Consider the following 23,697-nt stretch of genomic DNA (forward strand, 5'->3'; position numbering starts at 1 on the left):
AGGCAGGTTGTTAAATTATAATATGGAACGGTTTTGTATTATCATATATCTTTAAGAAATTAGCATATTAGGAAAATAATATTTACACTATGCATCTTTGCTTTTCACACGGGATATTGTTCATGTAGTCATGTAGAGAAATCTGAACTAGGAATTTTGGAAGGTGGGATCAGAACTTTTGTCCATGTTCGGCCTGGAACTAGTTATAGAGCAAATTAATGGTTTTTTTATGCACTTTTTACTTGAGAATTGGGAAAATCAGTAATTTCCTGTGGAACAAAACTTAATTATTTTTAATATACTTTCCATTTAAAATAAGAAAATGGGTATAAATTGTTATGTTTATTTTTACATCTGAGATCTCATTCTAAGTGAAAATATTTTGAAAATTTCATTATATAGTGAGCAGATATACAGAAATCACATTAAAAATAGACATTCTGGGGCACCTGGGTGGCTCAGTGGGTTAAGTCCTGGGATCGAGTCCCGGATCAGGCACTCTGCTCAGCAGGGAGCCTGCTTTTTCCTTTCTCTGTCTGCCTGCCTCTCTGCGTACTTGTGATCTTTCTCTGTCAAATAAATAAATAAAATCTTTAAAAAATAATAAAAATAAAAAAATAAAAATATACATTCTGACAGTTTTTAAGAGGAAAAACCAGACAATGAAGAGAAGCCCATTCATACTTATTCAAATCACGTCTTCAATTTCATGAACATTTTAAAAGCCTGGTTTCTACGGATGATAACTTTCTTCAGGGCATCTTTCACTTCCTTGTTCCTGAGACTGTAGATTAAGGGGTTCAACATGGGAATGATCACTGTGTAGAAGACAGAGGCCATTTTGTCTGTGTCTAGGGAATGGTTTGAGCTTGGCTGTAAGTACATAAAGATGAGGGTCCCATAGAATATGGTGACAGCTAGCACATGAGAGCCACATGTGGAGAAAGCCTTGCGCCTGCCCTCAGCTGAACGCATCCTCAGGATGGCAGAAATAATAAACACGTAGGAGACAAAGACAACTAGAAGGGAAGAAATGAACATGATCCCAGCACAGGCAAAGATCCAAAGCTGTTTGGAGTGAGTGTCTGAGCAGGTTAGCCTGAGGAGAGGCATGTCATCACAATAGAAATGATTGATGATATTGGAGTGACAGTAGGAGAGACGAAAGGTAAGGATAGTATGAAACAGTGCCATCAGGAAGCTATAGCTGTACGGGATGGCCACAAGCTGAATGCAGATTCCTGGGGACATTACAACCATGTAGAGGAGAGGATTACAAATGGCCACATATCGGTCATAGGCCATGGAAGCCAGCAGCAAGCACTCAGATACCATGAACGTGAGGAAACAGCCTAACTGAGCAGCGCATGCATTGAAGGAGATAACATTTTGTTTGTATAAGAAGTTTCCAAGCATTTTGGGTGTAATGACAGAAGAGTAACAGAAATCAACAAAAGCTAGGTTGCTAAGAAAGAAGTACATTGGAGTGTTGAGTCTCGAGTCTGTTCTAATGACTAAGATCAAACCTAGATTGCCTACTACTGTGAAAAGGTAGATAGATAAGAAAACCACAAAGAAGGGCATCTTTAATTCCTTTTGATCTGTGAGGCCCATGAGAATGAAGTCCTTCACGTGGGTGCAATTTATCTGAGCCATATCTTTTCAAGACATCTGCATAAGGAAGTAGAGAAAAGAGTTAAATTCAAGTTGACATTCCAATAAGTAGTATTTTTTTACTTTCATAATTTGTAAAGAGGCTTCATTGCTAATATAGAGATTGTTAGCATTTTGAGATTCTGCGAATGAGATGGAGAATAGAAAGAGTTGTATGTGGGAACAGCCTACTTCTCTTCTCAAATGCAATGTGTATACAAGGGTGGGACCAATGGAAAAGTTCACATTTTCTTGGTTTCTGTTCAAAGGTCTTGTGCATTAAGCTATTCAAAATTATAATGTAACCTGTTGAAATGTGTAAGTTATTGTTTACTATAACCTATGTTATGTTAACATATGTAATATATTTAATATATTTAATAATCTGAATTATATATTACATAAGAATCTTATATAATTTATAGTGAGTTATACATTATAAATTATAATAGTTTATAAATTGATCCTTTTCAAGAGATTTGGAAATATATGTCTCTGTAAGTCAACTTCTATTTCTTTCAACTTGTTTATCTTTTATTAAGGAAACATAGATTTAAATTGTGTCTCATATATTAATTTTCTTTTTCTTACTTTAAAATGGATCTCTAGGGGTGCCTGGCTGCTCATGCATTAAAGCCTCTGCCTTCTGCTCTGGTCATGATCCCAGCTTCCTGGGATCCAGCCCTGCATGGGCTCTCTGCTCAGCAGGGAGCCTACTTCCTCCCCTCTCTCTGCCTGCCTCTCTGCCTACTTGTGATCTCTGTCTGTCAAATAAATAAATAAAATCTTTTAAAAAAATAAAATAAAATGAATCCCTATTTTTCTTATTCATTTTACCCAAGTTTCTTTATTTTTTTTCTTTTTCACGATTTATAATTAATATGATTTATTATTTTGAAATAGTATTATTGTGCATTGCCCATGGAACTAACCAAGTTAGATCTCTCTGTATATGCATCTGATAATTCTGCTAATTTTTAATCACTGGGTATTTAATCTTTAGTGGTCTGTAAAATGCAGTTAATGACATTATCTAAATAGGAAGAAGGGAACAGATAGTTCTTGGAATTAGTGACTGACTTTCATAGGCTTGACTTTCATAATTGAATTATTGAGTATCTAAAATTCATGGAAATTTATCTTAGTAAGGCATAGAAATTATAGAACCATATTCTTACTATTAATGTCATCTCTCTCTTCTTTTCCTTCTCTCTCTCTCTCCCTTTTTATCTCTCTGTTTCTGTCTCTCTTTCCAGCTCTTACACCTGAGAAATGAAAACAAATCTTGTCACGTGATGGCATAGAGCTTATAAATATATCCAGAATAATTGTCTCATGACTCGGAATGTGCTTTTCTTGCACATTCTTTTGTGTTCTATGAGAATCTGTTTTATTCTAACTAGTCAAAATAATCTTGGTGAAGATTCTAAAATGTGAACCATGATCTAGTAGTATTTACAAAGGAGCTTCAAAAGCTACACTCTGGCACAGCCCACACCAGCTCTATTTTTACCAATCTCAGTCATTAGTAACTCATCTACAAACAGACCTAAGGAACACCTCCTGCCCCGATCTACAAGCAGGACTATGCACATTCTATACGTGTCTTGATTATGTCCAACTGCCACTCCCTTAGAAGCTTATGTCGATTCACTCATTCTCTCCTCCAATAACATATGTTGAGAACCATTGATTTCCAGGCACGACTGTCTGGAGACAGAGCAGTCAGAGAGGAGACAATAGACTAGACTGGAAAGAAAGAAAGCTTTATTCAAATTTCCTTTATTTTTCTTTTCTTTTTTCTTCTTCATTGTTTTGCTCCACTTCTGAAATAGAAACCTCTGACATTTGTACGTACAAACCACTTTACTTTGTATTAAAAATAAAATGTGGGTAATTCTATTTAAAAGTGTATGCAAATTTTTATAATCTCATCCCTGAATATGTTATAATCCCAATTCCATTAATCCTCTCCACCATCAGTGGACATCTGTTGGTTCAGTTAACAGAATTGGTCTCCACCTATCAATATTATGCCTCTCCAAGCTTCTTTGCTTTGTCCTTGCTGTTCCTAGTACTCTGCTCCACAAGAAAAATGATGAAGGGAAATTCATTTATCCTTAAGTCTTGTTAATAAACATCATCTTTTCTGTGAGAGCTACTTCCCATGTTAACATATTTCATATTTTTGTTCTAGAATCCCTTTAGACATGATTCATTTATAGGTCTTGCCACTGTATAACAACCATTTCTTTTCATAACTCTTCCCTTGCTGGGTGTTAGTTAGACACTTACGGTTGAGAGCCACCCTGGCTTTTTGTCATTTCTTAATGCAGTCTCCTCTAAACGTTAGGTAATGAAGAATTACATATTAACGCTGAGTGAACTAATTTAAGATTAATATCGTAGGGCACCTGGGTGGCACAGTTGGTTGAATGTCTGCCTTTTGCTCAGGTCATGGGGCCAGAGTTGGACTCCCTGCTCAGTGGGGAGTCTGCTTCTCTGCACTTTCACCCCACTCTCGCTGCTCTCTCTCAAATAAATAATAAAATCTAAAGATTAATATCATCATAATAATATTTGGCTATTTCTTCCCCTTATTCTTATGTTATAGTCAGTGTTTTGGAAAATATTTCTAATGACACGTTGATGACCTTTGTCTAATATACGCCCTGCTAATCCTGAGTAAAATATTTAGCTACTGTTAATGCAGAAACACAGTAGCTTTTGATAGATTATAATATGGTAAATCATGGGCCTGATTTTTCCTAAATTTTCTCATAGATCCTAAACTGGAATTTTTATTTTTTTAATATAAAAAGAAAATACATATATGAAATAAAATATATACATATTTAATAAATATATAATCTTAAAGGAAAAAATATGTTATATAAAATATATTTTAACTGTAAAAAGAAATTCATATATATACAACTAATGTAAAGTCAGAGAAAACACTGTTCATGTTACAGAAGATACTCCAAGCTTTTTTTATCTAGTCCATCGTATTATACTCTATTTAATTTTTAAAATTCTTGTCTTGAGCTGCTATAGGAATGTTATTACAAGTCAATAAGTCAAAGTTGGCCATTTAGAAAAATGCTCTTCTGACCTACCTGGGTAGAAGGCACTCCTGTTTCTCTGCATAATGGCTTTGAATAGCAGCTGACTACATGTACTTATTAGTGCCTCTCTCCCAAAGGATCTTACTTCAACTGCAAATAAGATTTTCAGAAAAATTATAGTACGTGCTCAGCAGGGATCTCAAGGCAGGCTGAAGATCTATTTCTGTGATTCCCTGTTTTTGAAGAACTGCATATCTATAGCTCTGCCTTTAGTACAAAGTTTTTGCTCTAAGGTTCTCCTAACTCTTAAAATACTATTGGTTAATTTTTAAAAAGATTTTATTTATTTATTTGACAGAGAGAGATCACAAAGTAGGCAAAGAGGCAAGCAGACAAAGAGAGGGGGAAGCAGGCTTCCCACTGAGCAGAGAGCCCGATGTGGGGCTCAATTCCAGGACCCTGAGATCATGACCTGAGCTGAAGGCAGAGGCTTAACCCACTGAACCACCCAGGTGCCCTTATTAGCTAATTTTTTAAAAATTACTTCTTATAGTAGATTATGAGGGTCAATTTTTGAAATTGGCTTTTTTAAAGGACAGGTGTGAATGACCTTTTAAAAATTCTTATAATTTTCTATGAAACATTTATCTTATTCCTCTGAAAACCTACCTCTTAATACACAAGGCATTTGGTAAAGTTCTGGGACATTCTAGTCACTCTGACCTAGATGATGAATAAGAAATATATTGCCAATTTAGTGTATAGGGAAAGGAATGTGGATATGTGAGTTTTATACACTGACTATGAATTAAAACTTTGCCCCTTACTTTTCCTTTAATAAAAATTGAACTATAATCCTGGGCTACAATATAATGAAAAAGGGGATGAAATCTAACATTTCTTTTTCATGATGTGTAAACAAAACATTTGACTAAAGGAGAAATTACAGAAAATGCTTAAAAATCACAACACGCTTACATTTTGTAAATAATGATCAAGCTAGGTAAAGATCAAGATAGGAATCAAGATAGGGAATTGTGTATGTTTGAATTATATGTTCCAGATATTTAATATTCCTTTTTTTTGTGTATTTAATGTGTCTTTCTTCCTCCCCCCAGATTAAGGAACAGATCTGATACAATGGCTAGATATCCTGTCTCTGCTTGTGCCTTGTTACTAAATGTCATGACTTGTGCTTTGGTATTGAGATGATGGAACATTAAGTACAGTACTATACTTAACATAAAAACAAACAGAATCCTTAGGAATACCAGTTGTTTTTCTGAAGAAGCCATTACACCTTACACATTAAAAGGAAACTCTTCCTAGAATGAGAAATTTTTTAAGTGTCCAGAAATTACACTTGATTCCTCAGTGCTTTTTTGTTTTTATCTTAATTTATTGTATCAGGTCAAAGAATTAAATAAAATAGAACTGGTAGAGGACATTTTAAAGAGCACCATGGAAAACCAACACTACATTTTCTATGGGAATTTATAAACTTTATTCAGTGAATCCTGCTTATACTTTACATGATGTTCTTGTTTAATATCAGTTCACAGTTTTCTGTTCGGACTTCTCCCAACTGCTATAAGGATCCATATATAACTTATGGTTCAGTTCCTCTTGAACATTCATTTCTTCACCCATGTCTCATCACAAATAAGATTTATAGGGCATCGTGTCTATGAATAAATAGGTAATAAAGACCATGTCCAGTGAGCAGAGCTTGGCTGATCAGACAAACCAATGTAGTAAATCAAGGACTTCCATTTTATAACATTAGACTGTATGAATATATCAACATTTTAAGATTGAGTAACAAGGGATGTGTATTAAAAAACTCTACATAATTTTATTCCTTGTTATTACTTAGTGGATCTATTTGTTCCCATGCCTACATTCAGGGTAATAAGAAGATTCCGAAGTACTACGTGGCCTCCTCACTTTCCTAAAGCTTCTGCTCTAGCTGTTCATTCTAAAACTAGGACCATTCATCAATAATTTTATAATAAACTACAGGAAGGAAGAAACAATGCAAAGTATCAACTAACAGCTTTGTCACAATGTTAGTGCAAATGATAAAAGAAAACTTTTTTCTGGGCTGCCTCCTATTTCTTCTCTCTCCATTTTAGAAGTAATCTAATTTATTTTTTTTTCTTTAATAATTTTTTAGTTTTTATAAACATATATTTTTATCCCCAGGGGTACAGGTCTGTGAATCACCAGGTTTACACACTTCACAGCACTCACCAAAGCACATACCCTCCCCAATGTCCATAATCTCACCCCCTTCTCCCAAATATCCTCCCCCCAGCAACCCTCAGTTTGTTTTGTGAGATTAAGAGTCACTTATGGTTTGTCTCCCTCCCAATCCCATCTTGTTTCATTTATTCTTCTTGTACCCACTTAAGCCCCCATGTTGCATCACCACTTCCTCATATCAGGGAGATCATATGATAGTTGTCTTTCTCTGCTTGACTTATTTCGCTAAGCATGATGCGCTCTAGTTCCATCCATGTTGTCGCAAATGGCAAGATTTCATTTCTTTTGATGGCTGCATAGTATTCCATTGTGTATATATACCACATCTTCTTGATCCATAATCTGTAAGGAAATTAGTAGGGAACAGTTTAACAAAGATTTGGGGGAGTAATCCAAGGGTACCCTAATTATAATGCTTTCATGTCTATGAGTCTAATTTTGTTTTGTAGGATTACATTTCCTCTCTTATATCACAATTATTATGACTAAAGATTTAGTACCTATACTTGAAGAAACTCTTAACACTGAATTCATTTATAAGATATTGAGGGTTTCATTCCAGACCAATGTAATAAAGAAAGTATCACAATAAAGTAAATAAAATAAAACCTTTTGGTTTCCCAAGGTATATAAATTTTATGTTTACACTGTACTGTAGTCTATTGAGTGTGTAATTGTAGTACATCTAAAAAATGTACATACCTTAATTAAAAAAAACTTTATTGCTAAATTATGCTAACCATCAACTGAGCTTTCACTGAGTCATCATTACTGATCAGAGATCACCATCACAAATGTTTGAAATATTGCAAGAATGACCAAAATGTGCCAGAGACACAGAATGAGCAAATGCTATTGGAAACATGTTGCTGATAGACTTGCTCAAGGCAGGGTTGCCTCAGACTTTTTTTAAAAACTGTAATATCTGCCAAGTTCAATAAAGCAAAGTGGAATGAAGTGACATATGCTGGCATCTCTTCCAGTATAGTACTTGCTGATTTGTCGAGAGTCATTCTGAAGATTAAATATCAGATCACTCATAGAGTTGATTAAAATATGGACTTATTGACCTCTATGTGGTGATGTTGATTTGACAGGTCTGAGATACAGGCTGGTTACTTTTATGCAATATTGTACAACAGATTTTGGTGTACACTCACTGATCAAGAACTATCAGAAGACAGAATAAAAATTTTTGCAAAAACAATTTAAATGTCCCGCTAATGATATAAGGAGTTCTCACACACGTGATTCTTGGAATGTCTAATGATATCACAATACAATACATATATTGCATACAATAAAGAAGGTTGATATTTAGAGTAGCTGGAGAGGAAAATCTTACAGAATCCAGTAAGTTTATGAATCAACATGAACCTATCAATGATTTCACTCTGGGTCTTTCACTAAAAGTTATATAAATTATACTAATTGCATTAAAATAATTTCAATTAGGGCGCCTGGGTGGCTCAGTGGGTTAAGCCGCTGCCTTCGGCTCGGGTCATGATCTCAGGGTCCTGGGATCGAGTCCCGCATCGGGCTCTCTGCTCAGCAGGGAGCCTGCTTCCTCCTCTCTCTCTGCCTGCCTCTCTGCCTACTTGTGATCTCTGTCTGTCAAATAAATAAATAAAATCTTTAAAAAAAATAATTTCAATTATATTTGGTTAGTTTTCAGAATATAAATTTATCAGTGGTATATATATATATATTTTTAATCAAACAGTATTAAGAAAGAGAAAGTTTTATTTTAAATATGATTTTCAGTTTGATTTTACCAACTTGGTTATGAAAAGGATTTTAGCCATCTGTAATAATAGTTCCTCAGATGCCTTGATCCACTATATCCCAACATACCCAGTCAAAAGGCAAAAAGGAAGACAAAGGATAAGAAAGAACAACTTACTTCTCTCATCCATATTGTATTGCTCTGTTCAAACCTATTTACATTTTTTTAACTTCTATGTATCCTGACTCCTGATAATATTTCATTGAAATTGGGTACCAACATATTAAGTTAGCAAATAATGCTCGTTCCTGTTTTAACCTCCTATTTCCAAGAACGTCAGTTTACTTTTGGATTCAGTGCTTCCAAAATCCCAGCTGCTTTTAAATCCTGGAGTTACTTGTAAATCTATAAGTCAGCCACCTAATGTTTGTTTTCTCTGATATGGGATACCTTCTCTAACCATTTCATCATTTACCTTTGGAGTTCTAAAATTACGTTGGTTTCAAAGAGCAGCATGAATTTGCCAGAAATCTCTGTAAGGCAGCCTTCACATCCTTGTTCCGCAGGCTGTAGATCATGGGATTCAACATGGGGATCACCAGCGTGTAAAACACAGAAGCAATTTTATCAGTATCCAATGAGTAGTTAGCTTGCGGCTGCAAGTACATGAATAGCAGTGTCCCGTAGAAAACCGTGACTGCCATCATATGCGAAGCACATGTGGAAAAGGCTTTTCTCCTCCCTTCTGATGAACGCATCCTTAGAATGGACAATACAATGTTGAAATAAGATACTAGAACTATAACTAAGGATAAAACCAAATTTGTAGCTGCGGATATAAACACGATTGTCTCTGGAAGGTAAGTTTCAGAGCAGGACAATGTTAACAGTGGGACAATGTCACAGAAAAAATGATTGATTACATTGGAAGAGCAATAAGACAGAGAAAATATACAAGATGAAACCACAATAGCTGTGGAAAAGCTGTAGAGGTATGTGAGGGACACCAACAGGAGGCAGATCTGTGGAGAGACCACCACCATGTAGAGCAGGGGGTTGCAAATGGCCACATAGCGGTCGTAGGCCATCACAGCTAATGTGAACACCTCAGCTACAATGAAGACCAAGAACCCTCCCATTTGGGTGGCACATTCATAATAGGAGGTGGTTTTCTTCTTTACTAAAAAGTTGATTAGCATTTTAGGAGCAATGACAGTAGAATCACCAAGATTGATGATAGCCAAGTGCCTGAGGAAGAAGTACATGGGCGTTTGAAGCTGAGAGTCAACACTAGTGAGGATGATGATGCCCAGGTTCCCTGCCATGGTCAGCCCATAGATCAGCAGGAAAACAAAGAAGAGTGGAATCTGGAGATCTGGGCGATCTGAGACTCCAGTAAGAATAAACTCAGTGACCTGGGTGAAATTTCCAGGAGCCATGGAAGGGTTTGGATAGTCATCTGTTTGGAGAGGAAAAGGAAGAGTGGTTACAAACTTTAAGAAATTATTTTCTAGGATGGTCATTAGATAGTATATTCCTTAGATGAAATTTCCTGGAACCATTTACTAATCCAACTCAGATATTAATATCAGAGTGCACAGACTAGTTAAATAAATTTTGCAATCATTTGGAAGAGAGGAAAAGCAAGCATAGCAAATTAAACAGGTGATCTAGCATCATGCATTACTTGATGATTTACTTCCTCAGCATCTCTTTAAATTATGAATAACTTATTAGCTTACAAACATTTGAAGCCATGGTTCATATCTTCATATCATGTCTTTTGAGTGTGAGAAAGGCTTGAGGAATTGTATGCCTCCAAATAATCCAAGGTCTCCTTGTGATTTCCTAATCTGGGACTTGATTTTTCTGAACATTGAGTGATTCTAGTGTCTATACTGCTTCATTTCCTTCATCCTATTTTTATATAACTTTTATTTGATGGGCATTGAATTTGAAATTTCTACCATCCATGTTTGTCAACTGCTTTGTTTTCATTTTCCATTTTGTCAACTCGGCAAAAATACATGGAGATATGTCTTTTATTTTTCTGATGACTAATTTTTTCCCAGCTTTCAGAAAATAAGATCTGTGAAAATTACAAATTTTTATAAAACAACTCACTATGCTTTATCGGATACTAATTCTTTTTTCTTTTCTTTTTCTTTTTTTAAGTTTTATTTATTTATTTGAGAGAGAGAGAGAGAGAACAGAAGTAGGCAGAGAGGCAGGCAGAGAGAGAGTGGGGGAAGCAGGCTGCCTGCAGAGCAGGGAGCCCAATGTGGGGCTCGATCCCAGGGCCCTGAGATCATGACCTGAGCTGAAGGCAGAGGCTTAACCCACTAAGCCACCCAGGCACCCCCTCTTTTTCTTCCCGTTATAACTTTCCTTTCTTTCTTTCTTTCTTTCTTTCTTTCTTTTTTTTTTTTTAAGATTTTATTTATTGATTTGTCAGAGAAAGAGAGTGTGTGAGTGAACACAAGTGGGAGAGTGGTAGGCAGAGGGAGAAGCAGGCTTTCTGCTGACCATGGAGCCCAGTGCAGGACTCCACACCAGGACCCTGGGCCCAAGACCTCAGCAGAAGGCAGATGCTTAACTGACTGAGGCACCTAGGTGCCCATAACTTTTCTTTATTGTCCCAAAAGTTATAAAAAATTCCTTGTATTTTTTTCACTATGCTTATTTTTAAATAATATTTTTAATTAATAGAATTTTATAACATTTTTTAATGTATAATATACCTGGCCTTTGTTTTTAGTTGATCTTTTTCTCAATGTATTTTCCTAATTCTGACATTTTTCACTACTATCGTGATGACAAAATTCCTTACATTACAGAGCTTCTATGATAATCTCATTGCACATATTTTCCAAAGAATCAGTGTGTTATTATAACATGGTTGCATATTCTAGACATGTTTGTTTCAAGGATGATCATCTTTTCGTAACTAAGCCAATTAGAATCCCTTCCCAATCCCAACTGATAGTTCTAGTGGTAGGCATCTGGTCCAAAGAAATCTTGTGATCATGTCCTATCTGAAGACCTGGGCTTAAATTCTAGACAGTCAAGACTATATCATCCTTTAACATAACATCTACCCTTTAACAAAAGTTTAAGTATGCATACACACAAGATTAATAATAATTATAATAATAATAATACATCATGGAGACATAAATAGTTGGATTATATTTAACAACATATATTCTTTGCAAAGTTACAAATCTTGGAAACAGACTATTTTAAATATTGTATTATTCTATTATAAATAGTGTCAAGTGTCTTTCAAAATGAAATAAAACAGCTCAGTTTGAGGGTTCATTTTGGATCTTTCAAAGGCCATTATACAAAAATAAGATAAATATTTTCTACCTACCTCTAATGGAGAATCTGCTTCAGGCTTTTAGTGAGAATCTCTAAATGGGGTTCAATAAAATAGTTGAAGCACAGGTGATTCTAGGATCCACAAGTTCCCTTTTACATCCTTGGGGAAGATGCCACTTGGGAATGGTTCATTAACAAGATCTTCCTCTAGGAATTCAACCAGAGACTCTTTGAGTCATCTTTGTAGCAGTATGAACCTACATTACTGAAGTAAGTTCAATTCCCTGACATCTAAGAGACATGGTGATTAAGGTGTATCTGCCAAAATAACTCATTTACATTCAGAGATTCATTATTGCAAAATTCCAATATCAAAGAGGTAGAAACCCATGGTCTAGCAGTGAAGTTAGAACAAACTATCTAGGGGATCTGAGTGGCTAATTCAGTTAAGTGGCTGCCTTCAGCTCAGGTCATGATCCCAAGGTCCTGGGATTGATTTCCGCATCTGGCTTCCTGCTTATCCGGGAGCCTGTTTCTCCCTCTGCCTTCTTCTCTGTCTGTCTGCTGCTCGCCCTGCTTGTTCTCTCTCTCTGCCAAAAAAACCCAAAACCAAACAAACCAAAAAACCAAACAAAAAAACCCTCTATCTATAAATAGTATTTTTATTATGCCACCATTTCTCTTTTTCCTTCACTTTTACTTCAAAGAATACGATTAACAAATCATTATTTCAGGGAATAGAGTCTTGTGGATGTTAGAAGGAGGATGTGTCCTACCAAAAGAATCTACAGGTAATAAGATTATTATTTTAATTATTTTTTAATGACGTATTTCAGGTGAGAAGAGATAAAACACAATTAGTAGAGAAGAGTCAAACAGAGTATTTAAAATAGAAACCCTGGGTCATGTCCATAAATTTACTGTCACCACATAAATATTTTAAAGACTGAATACTATATACATATGTTTAGTATTATATATATGTGTATATATACATATATAGTATTCAGTATTTAAATATATATGTATAGTTATATATAACACATATATAACATATATAAATATTTATGTTATGATATGTTATATGTAAATATAATGTATATCACAGTGTTTAAATACATGTTTATTATTATATATGTATATATATGAATATTAATGAATATTAGCCATCAAAAAGAATGAAAGCTTGCCATTTGCAATGACATGGATGGAGCTAGAGTGAAATGTCAGCCAGAGAAAGACAAATACCATATGATTTCACTTGTATGTGGAATTTAAGAAACAAAACAAACAAATATGGTGGGCAGGGGCAGAAGAGAGGCAAACCAAGAAACAGACTCTTTTTTTTTTTTAAGATTTTATTTATTTATTTGACAGACAGAGATCACAAGCAGGCAGAGAGAGAGAGAAGGAAACGGGCTCCCTGATGAGCAGAGAGCCCGAATCAGGGCTCCATTCCAGGACCCTGAGATCATGACCTGAGCTGAAGGCAGAGGCTTTAACCCACTGACCCACCCAGGTGCCCCAAGAAACAGACTCTTAACTATAGAGAATATACTGGTGGTTACAGAGAGGTGGTTGGGGGGGGGGCTAAATAGGTGATGGGGATTAATGAGGGCACTTGTGGTGAGCACTTGATGCTATATGTAAGTGATGAATCACTAAATTCTACATCTGAAACTAATATTACATTGTATGATAACTAACTGGAATTTAAATAAAAAAAAAAAGAAACAAAGACCCTATTGTACCAGTTTCTTTTAAAACAATATATAAAAATATAAATAAAACAATATATTTTAAGTTATAATTTAGGTAAAATCAAATGCCAAGTATGCATGGACAGTACTTGAAAAATAACATCTCCTGAGTTACGACTGCTTCCAATAAGAGAATATTTCAATACCTTAAAATGTTCCTCAGTGTTTCTTTGTAGCAAACTGTCCCCTACTATATACCAACCCAGAGTTACTATGACTTCTCTCACCATAGGTTCATTTTACCTGTTTTGGAACTTCATGTAAATGGAAAAGTATAGTATGTTTGTATCTGGTTTCCTTTGCTCAACTTAATGCTATTGAAGTTCATCCACTCTCTTGAATCCATGGACAACTTATTCCATTTTACCACTGAGTCATACTCCATTCTAAGTATTTACTATAATTTATCATTGTATTTATTGATGGGCAGTTGAAATATTTCCAGTTTTTACTGTCATGAATACAGTTGTCAGTAGAATTAATATACATGTTTTCCTGAACATGTTTTCATTCTTCTTGGATAAACATCCAGGAGGACAATTCCTGGGATATTTAGTAGTGACATTTTTCCAAAGTGAAGGACTTCTGTACACTCCAGTCAGCAATATGTGATAATTTCAGGAGCTAAACATAACAGCTGATAGAATTCTTCACACTTGGGAATCTAGCATCCAGCCCTTTTTGGCTTGCCAGGTCTTTGTGGACAGGTCTGATGTTATTCTGATGGGCTTTCCTCTGTAAGTAGGGAGCCTCTTTGTCCTAGTGGCTTTCAAGAGATTATATCTACAATTATGATTCCTCAATTTGAGTATCAGGTGCCTTGATGTTTTTCTGGAATCTATAATCTTGGGTGGAGACCGTTCAGCCTCTAGTACATGAACGCTGGTTCCATTCGCGAGATTGGGAAAATTTTCATGAAGAACTTGTTCCACTATATCTTCTAGACTTCTTTCTTTCTCCTCCCCTTCAGGGATTCCAATAATTCTGACATTGGAATGTTTCATGGAATCATTTATTTCCCTGATTCTGTTTTCGTGGCTTCTAAGCTGTTTGTTCCAGGCTTCCTCCTGATCCTTTCTCTCTATCTATTTGTCCTCTAGATCACTAATTCTATCTTCAATCTCAGTTACCCTAGCTTTGATAGAATTTAGACTAGATTAAAACTCATTGAGAGCATTGTGAACCTCATCCCTGGTAGCTTTCAGCTCTGCCCTAACATTGTGAACATCATATCTGGGTGCTTTCAGTTCGGCCCTACAGTTCCATTTGGTCATCCATGGCTTTCTCCAACCTAGCTATTGCCTGGATAATTGTTAGCCTGAATTCTTTTTCTGACATATTGTTTATGTTGATAGCCATTAGCTCTGTTGCAGAAGCTCCATCCTCTGTGTTTTTCTTCTGTTGGGCATTCCTCCTCCTAGTCATTTTGGTGAGAGATGGCTGAACAGATGTAGCTGGATGTATCGACTGTGGTGCAGTCAATGTGCACCCTGGAATGCTTCTGAGCAATCAGGATTCCCCACCCAAATGAGAGAAAAAAGAAAAGAAAAAGAAAAAAAGGAGAGAGAGAGAGAGAGGAAATAAAGGGAAGATAAAAGAGAAGGTTCAGCCCAAATGGGCTCCAAGGTAAGATTTATGAAGTATACAAACAAAAACAGACAAACAAAAAGACTGCCCACTGGTGCCTTCTGCTCCTGTAGAGATCCAGATGTGTATAATTCTGATCTCAGGCTGATTTCGTGGGTGATCTGAGTTCTTTGGAAGGTAATCAGCTCACTTTAGGGTACAGGTTGAAAAGGCTCCTCCTCCTACTTCCCCGCCATCTTGTCTCTCCCTGGATTTCACTGCAAGTATTTGGGAGGGGTTCTTAATGCTGTTTTGACCTCACTGTTTCTCTAGAGTTGTGGGATCACTGGTCTGGGATAGAAACAGAGATCTACTTAAAGTCCCAGCTCATGTGTACAGAGGATCTATGAGGTCAGCCCTGAGGACGACCCTTCCCGATGATGCTCCCAGTAGCTCTCCTCCCTGGTGAAGCTCCTGCTCCCGATGGCGATACTGCTGGTGCAGACAACAACACTGCTCCCGAAGACTCGCATTATGATTTTTTAAAAGCCATTTTTGTTATGGATGATATAGGAGAATGCTATTAATATTATTTGACTTTACTTTTGGTTCATGGATAATAATGGAAATAATAGAATTTGGGAAAGAAAAATATATTTGACTAAAAAGGACTGTGTGGTATAATATAAAATGTTACTCTAGAAAATAAAATGTATTCATAACAACATATATGCTTAGAAAGAGGATCCAAAGTCAACATGATAAACAAAACTGATAAAATCAGAGAAAAAAACTTCGCATTTCTTTTACTGTGTTCAGTTTGTGTTTTATTTAGTCAGTTTTTTAATTTTTAAAAATTAAAAAAATACAGCTTTATTGAGGTTACAGGTGATAAATAAAAATTGCAATAATTAAGGTGTACAACACTGATGATTTTGTATATGCATTTATTGTGAAACAGTCACCACAACCAGGCTAATTAACATTTTCATCACCTGACATAGTTATTTTTTTAAATTTGTGGCAAGAATGTTTAAGATCCACTCTATAAATAAACTATAATGCATTAAAAAAGGGAAAAATAAGCAAAATACATGGATTTGGGACAAGGAGGCCATGGTTCATATTTGATTTAATTCCCTACAGTTTTAACTTTGAATACTAAGTTAGACTGAAACAAACATTATTGGGGTAGTGTATATATTTTAAAAACCTAAAAAAATTAAACAACAAGGAGAATGCAAAGATGTAAGGAATCTGTTCATTTGCTAAGTGAGTGCACAATTTTAATGAAGCCTTGTATTAGCATCGTCCATACAAATTATCATCACTGTTTATACAGGCTGGTGAAAGAGACAAAATAGACACGAATGTTTCATTTATTTTTAATCTTTGCTATTACTGCTATAAATTTTTCAAAATGCTGGTGTCATTATGGTATATGACCAGATAACCACTTTATGGTGAGTTTGTTGATCCTAAATCCGCTTATCAGCAGGCTATCATAAATCAAAGATAGCTATCTTGTGTGAGGATCTGTCAAGGGGGACTCAGAATCAGCCAATATTTTTCTCATGCTCTTAATGAAAAAATCTTCCCAAAGGACCACTGTATCCTTGAGAGAAAATATAAACTCAATCCAGTTGAAAATTTCATTCTGAAGTGGTATACTTTATATTCCATTTAGCCTAGATTCTTGAAACAATTTGTTCATGTTGTGTTATAATCATATATTTACTTACTTTCTTGCCTCCTGTCTAGCCTACACATTCCTCATGATTCCATCTTACTTAGTGTTAATACAAAGTGACTGTTATAAAATATGCATTACTAATTTTCCAATTAATTTTCTTCTGTTTGACTAAGACTTCTTTTTTAACCTCTACAAGCATTACATTCAGTATGATTTGCCTCTAAGCTCCAATATCACCTTGGACATCATTTAGGACTTAAATTATCTGGCTACAATGTTTATTTATTCAACTGGAGTGAAGAAGAATATAGGGAGATAGAAGAGGAAATGTTTTACGCAGAAAAAGAGGAAAACAATTGGGTAAAGCATTTCTATTTTTTGATGTTGCAATTGGACTGGCAGAGTGTTAAACAAAGATTTTTGGACCCATCTTTGCAACTGCATAGTAAGACATTAAGTGGAGTTTTTGCATCCAATGGTTAAAGTTCTCTTCAGAGCATCTTTTACTTCTTTGTTCCTTAAGCTGTAGATCAATGGATTCAGCATAGGGATCACCAGGGTGTAAAACACAGAGGCCATTTTATCAATATCAAAAGTATGGCTAGATTTGGGTTGCAGGTAAATAAACAGTAACGTCCCATAGAACACAACCACCACTGTCAGATGGGAGCTACAGGTGGAGAAGACTTTGTATCTCCCCTCAGTTGAGTTCATCCTGAGAATGACCACAAGAATGAACAGGTAGGACATAAGAACAATCAGGAGGGAAGAGAGCAAATTACAGCCTGAAAAAATTAAAATGATCAATTCTAATTCACGTGTGTCAGAACAAAGCATGGATATGAGAGGAAGGCAGTCACAGTAAAAGTAATTGATAATGTTAGAGCCACAGAAGGACAATTTAAATAACTTAATTGTGAGAAAGAGTGACACAAATGTGCTGTAGAGATAAGGTGCAAGGACCAGCACCCAACGCACCTTCTCTGCCATGATGACAACATAGAGGAGAGGTTTACAGATGGCTACATAGCGATCATAGGCCATTGCTGAAAGAATAAACAGTTCAGTGATAATAAAAATCTCAAAGACTGCCAGCTGGGTGGCACACCAATTGTAGGAAATTGTATTTTGGGGCACCACAAAGGTTACCATCATCTTTGGGCCAATCACAGTGGAATAACCAAGATCAGTAATTGACAAATGTCTAAGAAAAAAGTACATGGGAGTATGTAGCTTGGAGTCCAAATGGGTCAAGATAACTATGCCCAGATTGCCCATCACCGTGACCAAGTATATGAGGAGGAAGATTCCAAAGAAAGGTGCTTGCAGCCCAGGGTTGTTGGTGATCCCCATAAGAATAAATTCAGTCACCTCACTCACTGCAGTATGATTCTCTTTCTCCATATGGTTCATCTTGGTAACCTGTGTAAGGTATAAAATAATTATGTATTACATTTGAGATGCTATCTTCTAAGAGAATTTAAAATATTATACATGAGATACAGATATCCTTTTTAAAAAGATTTAATTAATTTATTTATTTGAGAGAAAGACTGGGAGCAGGAAGAGAGAGAGAGAGGAAGGGAGAGAGAGAATCACAAGCAGACTCTGCACTGAGCATCTGATTCCCATGCGGGGCTGAATCCCAGGTCCCTGAGATCATGACCTGAGCCAAAATCCAGAGTCAGAAATTTAATCAACTGAGCCATCCAGGTACCCAGATGCAGATATACTTTATCGTAAAATATAAATGGAGACTCCTCTTACCATCAGGCCCAAACTACAAACACCTTCACTCACAATGTAGTGTAGGTGCCTGACAATCAGTTTTTTTTTTTTTATTGGAATGTAAATCCCTGAGACTAAGCTTTTCATTGCCAAGGTGTTAATTTCAAAAAAAAAATATGTCTCAGATAAGCACATTGCCAGCTACACAACTAGGCAAAGAGCCGGCTCCCCACCCATGAAGTCTCCCTTTTAGAAAGCCCTGGGTGACTTAGGCGGCCAACTGCTGGAGGGACCCAGCATTTCCCTTTCCAGAATTTAATTCCTGCTCCTATGTTTTAAAGTAACCAATAAAGTGGAAACCTGTGAAACTCTAGACATTCCATCCTTGACCCTAGTAAAGGTAGAAGTCCAGGTCCTCCAAGCTTTCCAAGACCAAGATTAACATGGGTCCTGTGGCATCCCTAGCTGATGGCATTCCTGTGAGAGACTGTAGTCCACACAGAACGCAGTGATGGAAATTTTGCTCAAGCATTCTTCAACGGGGCCAAATACTTTGAAGTGGTTGTTTTGAAACAATGGCCTGCTTTTCTGGACCCAAAGTTAAGTATGTCAAAAGACCTATTATATACATCAGCCTTTTAAAATTTTGAAAGAAAGAAAACAAATATCTATACCTAAACCATTAGCCTTTACCTTGTGGGCAATAATCGTATCTCTTTAAAGTAGCAAGACATAAAACAAACAAACAAATAAAAACCTTTCTAAAAGGTTGGTGGACCAATGCATGAGGTGGTCTTCAGGAAACCTTTGACATTAAATACATATTTCAATATTCTCACCGCAATATGGCTCAGCTGATTTGCCCAATGCAAAATATAGTGTAATATGTTAATTTCAGAATTTTGTTACTGTCTTGTCCACATTTGCCACATCTGGTGTTTCTGCTTATTGAATCGCTTTTTCTAATGATCTTCCAATAATACATTCCTCTTATACAAAAAGGATTATTCATTATTTATGAATTTTTTATGGAGATTCATCTAAAGAGTCCCAGTGGGAAGAAGAATACAAATGGATATCAAGCACTGATAGAGAACTCGTCATGTGCTGGACAGTTTTCTAAGCACTTTACATACATTAACTCATATAATGCACACAGTACCTCTAGGAAGTAGAGAATATCACCATATCCATTTGGAAGTCAAAAAAGTGACTGAACCAAGGTCACTCAGGTAAGTAGTGGAGTCAAAATTCAAAAAAGTTATTTTGTCTTCAGAATCTATTCTCATAAACACAATAACAGTCTTTCTCTTAAGGTCACCTTGAGTCAGTTGATAGGAAATGAAAAGTAGGACAGGAGGAACATCAGGTAAATAAGGATACACAAAGACTGTTGTTAAAATAGATGACAGAAGCAGTGAATTATATGAAAACAAAGGTACTCTAAAAAGCACAGCTTTGAGTACCAGAGAGTATAGAACAAGTGTCTCCAACACATTAATCCTATTGATGACGAGAAAGTCTAGTGCAAAGGAAGAAACCGTTTTGTAGATCATAATGCCCTTCAAGACTTTGGTGATGATCCAGTTGAAGCTATATGTCCCAACATTTTCAAAAGCCAGTGTTCTCTACTCACCTTACCGGAGAATCTACTTTGACTGCTGTTTAATCCTCACTGGTTGTTGCTAAATGTATTTAAACATTTTCCTGCTCCCTTGAGACTCATTTTGTTAAAATTTTAATCTAACTCTAGGATTTAAAAAAAATTGCATGTAATTACTTGAGGGAGAGTACCATGGGTCTCGTTTATTCTTGTAATGTCTCATTGAGAAAAGTCAAAGGTATTTTGTGCCTGTATCTGACTGAATAAATAAATTACACAATATCACTAAATACTGGAAATCATAAGTATGCTTTTGTCAGCATCTCAGTTGTATATCATACATGTATTAGGTATATTACCCTCCCAAACACACACAATGCATGATCAAATGAAAGATTGACTTCCTAGAAAAATACTATGTAATATTTGATAATACAACATCCACTATCCAAAGATATTTTTACTGGATATATAATTATGAGTTGATATAAGACAATGCTTTAGGACTTGTATTGTTGCTGCCAGCATATCAATGGTACATCTTCTCTTCACCTGTTCATAAAGTATCTTTCATCTCTGTTTTTAAGGATTTCTCTTTATCATTGGTTTTTAGAAACTGGATTTTGATGTTGGTGTAATTTCCTTTCTATTTACCCTGCTTAGGATAATTTCAGCTTCTTATATCATATATCTATATGTAAACATGTACCCATATGTAAATGTATCATATAGTTGTTTTTTAATAAATTTGGAGAAAAAAAAAGTCTGGACATTTCTTCCAGTGGCTTTTCTGCTCTACATACTCTTTTTCCCCCTTGTTTAGTGTGGAGCTTGTTATTGTTCCACAGATCACTTTGTGTTTATCCAATTTTTGTATCCTCTCTGGCTTCATTGGGGTAGGCTCCATTGTGATATGTTTAAGTGTGTTGTCATTTATTTTTCAGCTGCTACTATTCTCATTCAACATATATTTGTTTGCATCTACTATTGTCTTAATTTATAGAAATTCCACTTGGTCATTTTTAATTTTTATTTGTGTCCTAAAAATGTGAGTGTTTTTATTAAATCTTTCAGTATATTGGACATATTTATAATATCTTTTAAAATCGTTGCTTGATAATTCTATCATCACTATTTCAGGACCTATTTTAATCATCTCCTGGTGGGGTCACATGTTTCTATTTTCACATATGCATAGTATTTGTGATTAGATGCTAAAAATTTTATATTAGGTACTATAATTTTGTGTCTTCCTAAGATAATATTAAGTCATAAACCATGTTAAACAATGTTAATAATGTTATAAACAAGGGTGACTTGGTTTTTGTTTTGTTTTGACTTGGTTTTTATTTTGCTTTGTAACCTGTTTCCAAACTATATGAACAGAAAAGAGTTTAAAATAGCTTTTACCTCTAAGATCTCTTTGGATGCGTAGGTGTTGAATATGGATGCTACACTCCAGCTTTCTGAAATTCTCATGTCTTCCTGCTCTGTGTGATCTCTGGAATTGTTCAACTTACATTTCCAAGCTCATTCTTTTAACCACCTTCTGAACTCTTACTGTAGGCATGACCAGGTTGATGTTGGGCCATAAGCTCAAGTAGACGTTGTAACGTAATTATTTTAATGTAAAGAAATTAAATTCTCTGAAGGTAGGGATTGACAGAATGGATTAAAAAAAATCCTGATCCAATTATACATTATCTGCAGGAGACTCACTCTGTTTACACTTTGTTGTGGGTCCAGAAAATATAGTGAAAACAAGATTGAGACGATACCTACCACTTCCCACCAAAAAAGCCCTGACAGAAACAAACACACACTTGTTTTACGGATGCAGCATTTAATAAAGGTTTTCAGTGGGAAGCCTTGTGACCCCCATTAGAATGAACCCAGTCAGTGACGTTAGATTCTGTTGGTCCATTTAGTCCAGTTAGCTCTTCTAGGAAGAAACAGAGAGGTTGCCATCAGTTTCACATAGTATCATTTAAACATATTATAATGTTTGCAGACAGAATGTAGATAATGTGAGGTTCACATTAAGAGAAACATTAAATCAAAAACAAGGAATATTTTGGGTGGGTGTATTTAATTAAGATCCAAAATATGAGCTAAATATATAAATATATTGGTTGAAAATAAGAGAAAGAATTTGCAAGTTATAATTAGTCTCTGTTCTGGAGCCAAAAAAACCATAATTTTATCTATTAAATTTTTAAGTGGCATTTGCCTTTCATAGTTTATTACAACAATATTCCTTATTGAATATTAGATACAAAGTTTGCATTGATTCTTAATGACCCTGTGGAAGGCATTCTTTATCTCTTTGTTCCTTAGGCTGTAGATCAAGGGGTTAAGCATAGGGATCACTAATGTGTAAAACACAGAGGCCATTTTATCAGTATCAAAGGAATGGGCAGATTTGGGCTGCATGTACATAAATAACAGAGACCCGTAGAACACAACCACCACTGTCAGATGAGAGCCACATGTGGAGAAAGCTTTTTTCCTGCCCTCTGCAGAATGCTTTCGAAATATAGATATCAGAATTAGTATGTAGGACACTAGGACTGCCAGCAGGGAAGAGATCAAATTAAATGCTGAAAATACTATAATCAACAATTCTATTTCTTGTGCATTTGAGCAGAGCATAACTAACAAGGGAACATCATCACAATAGAAATGACTGATAACATTAGAACCACAGAAAGTCAATGTAAAAATCTTAATAGTGAACATTAGAGCCTGAAAGGTACTGTAGAGGTATGGAATGCCCACCAGCATATGGCAAAGTCTCTGGGACATAATAACATTGTAAAGCAAAGGGTTACAGATGGCCAAATAGCGGTCATAGGCCATAGCTGACAAGATGAAAAACTCACTGATGATGAACATAAGGAAGAAAGCCAACTGCGTGGCACATGCACAATAAGAAATGGTATTTTGATCCACAACAAAATTTACCAGCATCTTGGGACAAATGACAGTAGAATTACCAAGGTCAATAAAAGCCAGGTGTTTGATAAAAAAATACATAGGTGTGTGGAGGCGGGAGTCCAGCTGGATCAAGGTGATCAGTCCCAGGTTGCTCACTACTGTGATTGTGTAGATGATGAGGAAGACCCCAAACAGGGGAACCTGAAGCTCAGGCAGCCTTGTGACCCCCATCAGAATGAACCCAGTCAGTGACGTTAGATTCTGTTGGTCCATTTAGTCCAGTTAGCTCTTCTAGGAAGAAACAGAGAGGTTGCCATCAGTTTCACATAGTATCATTTAAACATATTATAATGTTTGCAGACAGAATGTAGATA

General features: G+C 35.7%; 4 protein-coding genes across 4 annotated transcripts; all 4 read right to left on the reverse strand.

Annotated features, from left to right (window-relative positions):
- Positions 1-283: 283 nt before the first annotated feature.
- Positions 284-1,656, reverse strand: LOC132009992 (olfactory receptor 8U9). Its single transcript, XM_059387985.1, has 2 exons — positions 748-1,656; positions 284-301 (listed from the first exon to the last, which is right to left on the reverse strand). The coding sequence occupies exons 1-2, from the start codon at positions 1,654-1,656 to the stop codon at positions 284-286; spliced, it is 927 nt and encodes a 308-aa protein (XP_059243968.1).
- Positions 1,657-9,203: 7,547 nt separating this feature from the next.
- LOC132027790 (olfactory receptor 8J3-like) lies at positions 9,204-10,151 on the reverse strand. The gene has a single exon (XM_059416749.1). It carries the CDS (start codon positions 10,149-10,151, stop codon positions 9,204-9,206), a length of 948 nt encoding a protein of 315 aa, XP_059272732.1.
- Positions 10,152-17,508: 7,357 nt separating this feature from the next.
- On the reverse strand, positions 17,509-18,468 carry LOC132010003 (olfactory receptor 8K1). Its single transcript, XM_059387995.1, has one exon. It carries the CDS (start codon positions 18,466-18,468, stop codon positions 17,509-17,511), a length of 960 nt encoding a protein of 319 aa, XP_059243978.1.
- Positions 18,469-22,654: 4,186 nt separating this feature from the next.
- On the reverse strand, positions 22,655-23,599 carry LOC132010012 (olfactory receptor 8K5). Its single transcript, XM_059388006.1, has one exon. The coding sequence runs from the start codon at positions 23,594-23,596 to the stop codon at positions 22,655-22,657; it is 942 nt and encodes a 313-aa protein (XP_059243989.1). The 5' UTR covers positions 23,597-23,599.
- Between the last annotated feature and the right edge of the window lie 98 nt (positions 23,600-23,697).

Source organism: Mustela nigripes, chromosome 1, assembly GCF_022355385.1.
Source record: "Mustela nigripes isolate SB6536 chromosome 1, MUSNIG.SB6536, whole genome shotgun sequence".
NCBI classification, from domain to species: domain Eukaryota; kingdom Metazoa; phylum Chordata; class Mammalia; order Carnivora; family Mustelidae; genus Mustela; species Mustela nigripes.